The sequence below is a fragment of the Eurypyga helias genome, unplaced genomic scaffold (assembly GCF_000690775.1).
Source record: "Eurypyga helias isolate BGI_N326 unplaced genomic scaffold, ASM69077v1 scaffold31689, whole genome shotgun sequence".
Taxonomy (NCBI): domain Eukaryota; kingdom Metazoa; phylum Chordata; class Aves; order Eurypygiformes; family Eurypygidae; genus Eurypyga; species Eurypyga helias.
This window is the reverse complement of record NW_010274541.1, coordinates 1-9,835: the sequence shown is the minus strand read 5'-3', so window position 1 is coordinate 9,835 and position 9,835 is coordinate 1. Positions and strand designations below refer to the sequence as shown.

General features: G+C 59.6%; 1 protein-coding gene across 1 annotated transcript; it reads left to right on the top strand.

Moving 5' to 3' along the window:
* Positions 1–1,170: 1,170 nt before the first annotated feature.
* SYNGR3 (synaptogyrin 3) lies at positions 1,171–9,629 on the top strand (the record flags this gene model as incomplete). Its single annotated transcript, XM_010159843.1, is given in 4 exon segments — positions 1,171–1,411; positions 7,603–7,745; positions 9,425–9,513; positions 9,515–9,629. Coding segments are annotated over 4 exon segments (579 nt in total), but the record flags the coding sequence as incomplete, so codon positions are not given.
* Positions 9,630–9,835: the final 206 nt, after the last annotated feature.

Here is a 9,835-nt window from a genome sequence, read left to right as displayed (position 1 = left end):
GTTTTTGTGTCTCGGTCTCGTGCCCTTCGTGTCATGTTGTTACCGCAGAAGACGTAGCGGGGTGTCTGGAGGGAGCTGCACAGTATCCCGAGCCCCCTGCTGCTCCCGTCGCACCGGGGATGCTGGAGGAGCCTCGTCTCCCTCCGCCTGCGTGCGTGCCTCCAGCTGCGTGCTGCCAGCCGGGGCGGCATGCAGGGATGCGGGGAGCCGGTGCTGGCGGCAAGGGACAAGATCAGAGGTTCACAGCTGGAGGGAGGGGTGTCTGCATGCCTTGCTGCCCTCCCTGCTCTCTGCCTGATACCCAAAGGGTGGCACAGCACTTTGTAGGCTCTAACGGAGCCAGCTCCGGAGCAAATTGTAATGCAGCCGGTCCCACAGCTTCCACTTGCTGCCTTTGGTGTTGGAGGGATAAGGGAATTACTTCAGCATGCAGCATCGTGAAGGATATTAATTTAGGCAGCTGGCTGTGTGCTGCCATCCGGCTCCTTCCCTGCCTGCAGGGATGTGAAACACCCTGGGCTCGCCGCAGTGGGACCTGGGCAGCCCCCAGCCACCCCTTGCCCTTGCGTCCGTCACAGGGCTGAAACCAGGTCACTGGGTAATGGATGCAGGCGCGGCATCCTTCAGCCCCTGCGAAGCCAGGCGAAAAATTGCCCTGTCCTTCCCAGGGCAGGCTGTGCCCCTGCCCCACTGTGCTCAGGTGAGCCACTCCCCACCTCCTTGCGATGCTGTGTCCCGTCTCCCTTCCACCAGGCATCCCGTCCTTCCCCAGATCATCCTGCTCAGCAACTGAATTACCCGCTAACTTCATCTCTCCCCGCTCCACAGTGATTGAGGGGGTTTATTGAGCCCCGCCTGACAGCAGAGAGCAGCACGACTGTGCAGGGACCTGGCCCTTGAATTTACTTCTTCCCTCCCCAGCCTGTCTGGAGAATATCATCTCTTAAAATGCCCTGCAAACATGGCCCTGGAAGGCAGACAGGCTCCCAGCGAAGGAGGACCGAGGTACCGTCCACCATTGCTTGGGCCCCCAGCCAGGCGAGAGTCAGGATCCAACAAGTGCCACGTTGCCATGGAGTCAAAGCCAGGATTGAATCCAATTATATTGCTGTCGGAAAAGAGAGTTAAATGTAAACAGCAGCAAATTGTGTTTTCTCCTTCCTTCTGCAGATCTTCTCCATCGTGGTGTTTGGCTCCATTGTGAATGAGTGCTACGTGAACAAGGACAGCACGAGCCCCGAGCTTCTCTGCATCTTCAACAAGAATGAGAGTGCCTGCAGCTACGGCATCGCCGTTGGCATCATTGCCTTCTTTGGCTGTATCTTCTTCCTTGTCGTGGACCTCTACTTCCAGCAGATCAGCAGCGTGAAGGACCGCAAACGGGCCGTCCTGCTGGACCTCGGCTTTTCAGGTACGTCTCTGGCTTTGCTGTGCTCTGCAGGCAACGTGGGGTCATCGCTGTGCCCTGCAGCTCCACGCTTGTGTCCTTCCCGCTCCTCCCACAGCGTGGCACCACCCGTGGGCCTCAGTCGGGGGGAACAGGAGTGGCGGATGGGTTGTCCCGTGAGCTCAGAAGCGGCAGCGAGGAAGCTGGTGTGGGGCAGCCAGGAGACTGTGGGGTGTCCCACTCGGCTGGGTCACTTCTGCAACCAGAGACCTGTGCTGGGTTCGCTGAGGCCACCCCGAGAAGCGGGCCTTGGTGCTCACAGCTCAGAGACCAGACGGGGCGCTTTACCCTCCCACATCTCCTGCTTCTGGCTCAAGCAAATGTTACAGCAGTTACATCTGGGTCTGGTTTTGCTTTGTCTACGTGTGTTTTGGAACAAAGTTGAAACACGCTTCTCCGTACCCCTGTAACCCCTGCTGCCTCCAGGACTGCGGAGTGCAGGGGGGTTCTGGGAATCCCAGGTGCTGGGACAGCTCTTCCGTGGGGCTCATCCACGCAAACACGAGCAGGCGGGATGCCCTGAGCCGGGAGAGTCCAACCTCTGCTCAGCTGCTGTGGGAGTTGCCTGGCTGAGTTGGCAGCTCATGTTCTCCATTTCCAGGCTCTCGTGTTAGCAAAGTCTGAAGGTGATTTATCCAGCACAAGCGTCGCTGATGGCTCTCTGCTCCCAAATGAAAACATCCGTCATCGCCTCCCTGCTCTCGCCTGTTATTAAGGATGTTCTCTCCTTGCTGGGAAGCTTATTTCCCTGGTGCTGGAGTGCTGGCATCCAGCCCTTGTTAGATGGTATTTACAGCCCCCTCCATGGGGCTTGGTGCCTGCAACCCTTCAGTGCGAAGGGAAGGGGAACATCACATCCATCTTGGGGCTGGTGCTGCAGGCTGCAGAGCGAGCCTGTGATCCTCCTGCCTTCCACCTCCTGACAGCCCTTCCCTCCCCTGCCAGGCTGTGTAAATGGCACCACACTCAATTGCTTCCTGGCTGCTCTTTTGCACTTGTCCAGCATTGTGTGCACGTTCCCGGGCTTTGGCAGTGGGCTGGAGAAGATGATTCCTGCCCTGCAAAGCCTCTGCCTGTGCAGGGCTGCTGCTGTGCCCTGGGGACAGGCTGCAGTTTCACACCAGAGGTCTGCGCTGGTAAATGCCCCCAGCTGCCAGCGATGGGGCTGCATCACCCCTGGGTCACCCTGGGTCAGTGTGGGTGCTCCCGGCGCATCGCGTCCTCAGCCTGTGTCCGGGCAGGGACTCCTGCTCCCTTGGGCCATCCCCTCCGTGGGCTTCTTGGTAGAAAACAGGCAAGCTGCTTCCTTGCTGGTAAAACACATAAATCACTCCTGTGCAGGCTGTGTGAGCCCGTGATGACATGGTGTCACTTATCGGGGTCTGCAAGGAGCAGTTTTCCGTAGCTCCCCCAGCCTGGCATCGCCTCTGTTCACGCTGCCTGGTACTCTCCCCGCCAGCAGCTCCTTACCAGCAGCAATCCCCGCCCAGCGAACCGTTCCCCACAGCCACTCTAGCAGACGCTGTGCTGACACCCAGCTTGATGCTGATACCAATGGGAACGGTGTCTGGGGAGTCCGTGGTTGCAGATAAACACAACTCCATGAGGTCTGGTTTCTAAGCCCAAATTCGGCGAGATGCTGCTGACGTGTATTTTATCCCATTCCTATGGTGGCACCTTCACTTTTCTAAAATCCTGGTTGCCCCAAACTTTTCTTCCAGCGCTACTGCCACAGCCTGTATGCCCGCTCACAGGGAGGTGCCAGGCAGGCGGTTGCTCCCAGAAGCATCATCGACACAGGCAGATCCAACTGCAGAGGTGAAGCGCAGGGTCCATTGGCACGTGAAGCCTCTGCAGCCCCAGAGACCCCAGCCCGCCGCATCCCCCCCAGCAGCCTCGGGCACCGAATCACAGAATGTTTTGGGTTGGAAGGGGCCTTAAAGATCATCTAGTTCCAACCCCCCTGCCATGGGCAGGGACACCTTGCACTAGACCAGGTTGCTCCAAGCCTCATCCAGCCTGGCCTTGGACACTCCCAGGGATGGGGCATCCACAGCTTCTCTGGGCAACCTGTCCCAGTGCCTCACCACCCTCTCCATGAAGAATTTCTTCCTGATATTTAATCTAAACCTCCCCAGTTTCAACTTAAACCCATTACCCCTTGTCCTGTCACTACAGGCCCTTGTAAAAAGTCCCCTCCCAGCTTCCTTGTAGCCCCTTCAGGCACTGGAAAGCTGCAATAAGGTCTCCCCGGAGCCTTCTCTTCTCCAGGCTGAACAAGTCCAATTCTTGCAGCCTTTCATCACAGGAGAGGTGCTCCAGCCCTCTGATCATCTTCGTGGCCTCCTCTGGACTCTCTCCAACTGGTCAATATCCTTCTGATATCCTTCCGAACCTGCCAGGAGGCAGAGCTGACCCACATTTGACTACCCCCACATTTACAACTTCGCCCGCGGGACTCTTACGCTGTCCCCTGCTGTCTTCCTCCTCTCCAAGGATGGGATGCTGGATTACATCCTTTTTCCTTGCAACCCTTCCCTCTTTTCTCTCCGTACACAGTCTCTGCATTATTGCTTAACAGAAAAGCTGAAAATGCATCTGGGGAATAAGCGGGCGAGGAGTCCGCTCGGGTCCGCGGGAGCGTTGCAAACCGGGGCGAGAAGAGTGCGTCAGTGCTGGCCCTTGGCCTGGGTCACCCGGGAGCCTGATGCCGGCTGCCTGGAAAGCAGACGTCAGCTGGCAGTTACCGTCTCGGGGGGCTGCGGGGAGGGGGCTGTTGGTGAAAGGGTTAACCCACGACGTTCTTCTGCTGGGAGGAAAGCGGACTTGTGCATGGGGTCAGTGGCAGATCAGAGTCGGCTGGGCGGTCACGCCGGGGCGCGGGCAGGGCCACAGCACCGTGCAAACGGCATTTGCGACTTTCTCTTCCATCTGCTCTTCCAGCTGCTCCCGTGGACGCGCGCTTGCGTGGGACCAGGCTGTAATTATGGCTGTAACACCTCTTCCCTGGTGTTTGCGCTCGGTTGCCTGCGGAGCCTACACCGATAATTATCTGCTGGCTCTCGCGGTGCTTCCTGGTGTTCTCCTTTTCCCTGGCATGCTGGAGGGTGCGGAGCTGCCACCGTGCCCGTTTCCCGCCAGAGTCGGGACCGGCACATGCAGCCTCAACACGCTCAGCCCTCTCGGTCAGGTTTTAAAATTCCTGGGGAGCGAGAGGCACCTCCACAACACCCCACACTGCAGACACCCCGGGGATGGGTGCAGGCAGGGTTAGGGTTGTGGGTGGCGGGCGAGGAGGGCCCAGGGGAGGGAACGGCCGAGTGGCTGGCGGGATGCCGGGTGCGAGGGGGCTGGGCTGCGATCCTGCGTGTCTGGTTCGCGTTATCGGGGGCGAAGTCTCATCTCGAAGGAGAGCCAGCAGGAGGTGAACATGATCACGGACGAAAATAAGCGCTGGTACAGAAACAAAAATAGTTCCCGTCAGGGGTCTGGTCTGCCATCTGTGCCAGGCCTCCAGACTTCGACCAACGCCTGGCTGGTGTTCCTGGAGATGGTCTCCATGGCTGATTCCATCTCCCCCGCTGGCAGCGATACCGGGCTTCCCACTTCCCCAGGTCACTGGAGGGAATCCTTTTTCTCCTCAGGGATCCAAGCAGAGCAGGATGTGGAGGCAAAACCTCTGGGAAGTGCTCATGGGTAGCAGCAGAAGTGACCCCAGCTAGAGGTTTCAGGCTGAAGGAGCTAATGGGTTTAGCCCTGGGAAGGTCAGCGTCTTGCACAGCTCAGCGTTGCAGAGGGAGCCGGTTGCTGCAATACCCAGCACAGCCGGTGCAGTTCGGAGATGTGCATGATGTCATCTTAACTCCTGAAAACCCTTGGAAGACGCCAGTGACAGATGGGGTTTTGTGGCCCTGGGTGCCTAGCAGTGCCCGTGGGGCGGCTTGTGGCTCCTGCTCTGCGGAACTATCCTGCCCGGGAGCGTCTGAGGGAGGACCTGATGCACTGCATCAAGTGTTAAACAAAAAACCGGCCCCCGCCAACCCAGTGACACAGCCTGGTCCTGCTGCAGAGCCCCCGTGTCCCTTGGTGCCAGCGCTGCACGGCCCCAGAGCTTGGCCCTGGGCATCCCTCTCCAGCTCTGAATTAACCTGTGGGGAGCTGCTCTTAATTTCATCTCTGGTTTTCCAACTTCCAATCATGGCTGTCTGCAGGAAGATGCGGTTTTGAGTGAGAAACTCCTGTCTGAGGCTTGCTGCTCGAGCTGGGGAGGGCAGTGCTCCCCGCTGCCGTGGCGTCTGCCTCCCAGGAACCCCGGGGTGGGAGCGCTGCAGCAGCACAGCATCCTGAGCTGTGCTTCAGCATCTCCTGCACAGCGAGTGGGGACGATGCTCACCACAGACTGGTCATCCGAGCTGCAGCCGGCGCTCTACCTCGGGCACACCCACATTTAGGGGTTGGAGCTGCTTCTCCTAACTGGGGCCAGCGGCTGGTAAAACCCCGTTATGAACAGAGCTGTGGGGCTAGAAATCACCTCTGCCCCTGAGGATGGCCTTTGAGGACTAAGCCCCAGAGGTCTCGTTTAACGCGGACGACAGGCGGGGGGCCTTAGGGGAGGGGGGATGCATAGGGGTTTGGTGGCAGGCACTAGCCGTGTTTGGCACAATGAGGCTGTTGTGTTATCTCCTTTGGAAAAGGGAAGCCTGGGTGATCCTTGCTGGAGGTTGTGTTGCTCTGGGGGCAGTTCAAGGGCTCAGTGACGTCCAGGCTGATAAAAGCGTCGCTGCTTGGGAAGCCCCAGGCCCAGGAGACGAGGCGTGTCACCTTACGCTGCACTTCGGAGCAAATTCTGACTGAAAGGCGAGGTGTGATGAGCCCCGTAGCCCTCGCGCGGGATGTGGATGCACACGTGCGGTTTACATCCTATTTAGGAACAACTGGCAAGATAAAGGGGAATAAAGGAGCTGCTTTCCTCTCGTTGCAGCCAGGCTGTGCCTGGGAACTGGCAGTGCCGCTGCTCATACTGATGTGCTCCCGATCCTTGGGAAGGTGCCGGGCAGCTCAGCATCCCTGTGCGTCCTGACACCCAGAATCGGGCTGGGGGCAGGGGGAGACACCTTTGTGCTGAGGATGATCAGGGAACGCTGGAGACCCTTAAAACAGCATTGTGGAAGGCGCCGGGCTGTGCAGCTCCTCTTCCCAGCGCTGGAAAGCATCACTGCTCCTTACCCTGTGCGCTTGGGGCTTGCTTCTTGACGAGCTTCTGAGCTCGCTGGCATCAGGCAGCGCGCTGGGGAAGCTGCAGCCCTATCTTGCTCAGCCAGCTTTGGTTCCAGGAATAATCACCAGAGCAGTTTTGCCCAATCCCGCAGAGCCCGGGGAGGCTGGGAACTGGAGCGCAGGCAGCGGAGGGCAGCGGGAATGAGCAGAGCTCTCTCGTGAAGCCCATGTGCCTCTGGGCTCTGTGGGCAGCCCTGCTGTGTCCGTGCCCTGGGCACGGTGAGCACTTGCCCGTGGGATGCGCTGCCATCCCAGGGCCACTCGTGATCCCCGTGTTTGGAGCGGGGCTTAACCTCAGCCTGTCCATATTCCTGGGTTGTTGTGACCAGCCTTTTTCCAGCTCCCTAGCTGCGTCCTTGGGCCGAGGCGTAGCCTGGCGCACAACAGTTGTAAAACCCGACTCCTGCATCCGCCGAGCAGCCCGGTGCTGCTCCCAGGAGTTCCTGGGTGAGGTTTGCAGTATCCAGTCCAAAGTCTCGTCAAAGGGAACGGTGGGTCCACACACTGGGATGCTGGACCTGGGTTGGTAGCGCTCTGACGCCGGCTGAAATCCCACAGACCGTGAGGATCGCGTGTCCGGAGAGGGTGCACCGGCCCTGTAGGTCTGTGAGATCAGGCTGAGGTGTAGGTGAGCTAAACCTCAGGCAGACAACACATGGGGTGACCCTACACCGGTCCTTCCATCCCTGTTTTTCCAGCCATTACAAATCGGCCCCCATAGCTCCTCTGGGGCCACGCGGCTTGTCGAGGCCCCCAGGATCCCCGCTGCCCTTCGAAAATCGTGACGGCAGCGTGTTTGTGCATCAGCAGATGGGGGGAGCCCTGCCCGGAGGGGCCGGTGGGCAGCGACAGCACTGACCCGCTCTCTTCTCTTCCAGGTTTCCTGTCCTTCCTGTGGTTCGTAGCCTTCTGCTTCCTAGCAAACCAGTGGCAACGGACAACGATGAGCAAAGGGGTTTCTCAAGGAGCAGACGCCGCCCGGGCAGCAATCACCTTCTCCTTCTTCTCCATCATCGTCTGGGTGAGTTCAGCTCTGGAGCTGAGGGGGGAGAGGAGAACCGAAACCAGCGCTGGGCTGGGAGGAGGAATCTGGGACGCGGATTGGAGAAGTAAATGCTGGTGGGCGGCAAGGGGATGCACTGAGGAAACTTGCGGTCCCGCCAAATAGAGATGAAACTTGTAGTTTCTTACCCAGGAGGCTCAGTCCCCTCTCGCTGGGGGTTTCCACACTTCCCCTTCTCCTGTGGCTGGAAAGTTGCCTCCTGTGGAAAACGTGTCACCAGCCATGAGCTGCCCCCATTTCAGGGCCTTGTTAGACCCCTGGGAGCAGCTTGGTGGGAAGCAAACGAGTCCCTGGGAGCGGATCGCTGCTGTGAGCTGGTCTCACGGGATGGCAGGGGGATTTTGGGAGCTCTCAGGCTCATCATCTCACCCTCGGGGGAGGCCAGGCTGGCTCTGCTGCTGCCGCCCCGGAGCCAGGGGCTTGCAGAAACCCCTTTTGCTCCTGCTTTCAGGCTCCGTGCGTCCCTGGGGCCATGCAGGGGCAGAGGGACGTTGGCCAGGGGTGTGCAAGACCCCGGGGGAGGCCCTTGACCGCAGCTGCTGGACCTGCATGTGCCTGGGGATGCCTGTGCTGCTCGGGAGGGTCCTGCTCCGGGGGCTGGCATGGAGGAGCAGGGATGGCCCCTGCGTCACTGCCACCCCCTGGCCTTTTGTGGGCGGAACGCGCCCAAGATGCGCACCGGTTCCATACTGCCCGAAAGGAACTGGGGCAAAAGACAGACTGAGGCATTCCAGCAGCAGCCTGGCTCCAGTTCCTGGCCAGTTTAACTGCTCCCCGCTCCATTATTATCCCAATAAATCTTTCTTAATCCCAGCTTCCCTGCAGCTCTTCTCCATCGCTGCCAGACCGCCTGGTCCATGCAGCTGCCAGGGAAGGGCACTGGGATGCTCTGCCCCGTCCCATCAGCATCTGCTCCCACCCTGGGGAGGGCAGTGGGGGTGCTGGTCCCCTGCTACCAGCACGGAGGATGGCCGGGATGTCGCACCGGCACGGCAGCCCTGGTCCCGACAAAACCAGAGGCTTTGTTCGCACCTGGGGCTTTAGCTATTCTCGGGGTCTGTGGGTGGGTTTTTCCCACCCCCTGAGCCTGTCGTTTATAAACTAATTGACTCGTTAATGAAACCTCCTGCAATAAGAGCGAGCATGGTGTGCTCGTGGCTCTGCCGCCGGCATTCCCCACGGCTTGTGACCTCAATACTGGCAACCTGGAAGAGGGCGAAGGAGTCTCGGCAGAACTGACCCATTTTGCTGGCCCCGGACTTGGCAGCTTTCCCTCCCCGCAGCAGATGGGTTTATTGGTGCCAACGGTGCCGAATCAGCACAGCCGCGGCCCCGAGCCCAGGCTGCGACCCCCATCCAGACAGAGCTTGTGGGGGAGGGGGTCAACCTGTCACACAGAGATGGCATCTTAAGCATCAGGGGCTGTGGTTCGGGGTTGGTTTGGCTCTTGGCTGTAGTGGAGCGGGACCAGCAGCCACCTGGGGTGCTGTGATGCGCTCGGTGCTTCGCAGCGAGCATGGGGGGATGCAGGGTCTGGGGGGATGAGGGGTCCTGGGGGGACGCAGAGTCCTGGGGAGGGGACACGGGGCCCTAGTCACAGTGTCGCTGCCCCCCCTAACCCCCCTCCATCTCATCAGGTCGCGCTGGCGGTGAAGGCTCTGCAGAGATACCGCCTGGGGACGGACCTGTCGCTCTTTGCCACCGATCAGTTTGCCACCGACCTTTTTTTTCCCCACCGGCAGCGGCATCGAGAGCACAGAGACCTACCAGAGCCCCCCCTTCACCGAGACCTTAGAGGCCAACCCCAAAGGTTACCAAGTGCCAGCGTACTGAGGGGCGAGGGCCGCGGGCCAGCAGCGCGAGCCCCACGGCGCCGCTCGCTCTCCCGGTCGATTGCAGATGTATTCCGTCCCATTCCCTCCACGTGGCAAGTCCGTGCCGGGTCCCTTACTCTTAGCTAGTTGTGCAGTGAATTCTGTACAGTGGTATTGGTTCTTGTCGTACCTGTCCAAGGGTTTTTACAAAAGCAGTGTTCCCTCTAAGCCAGG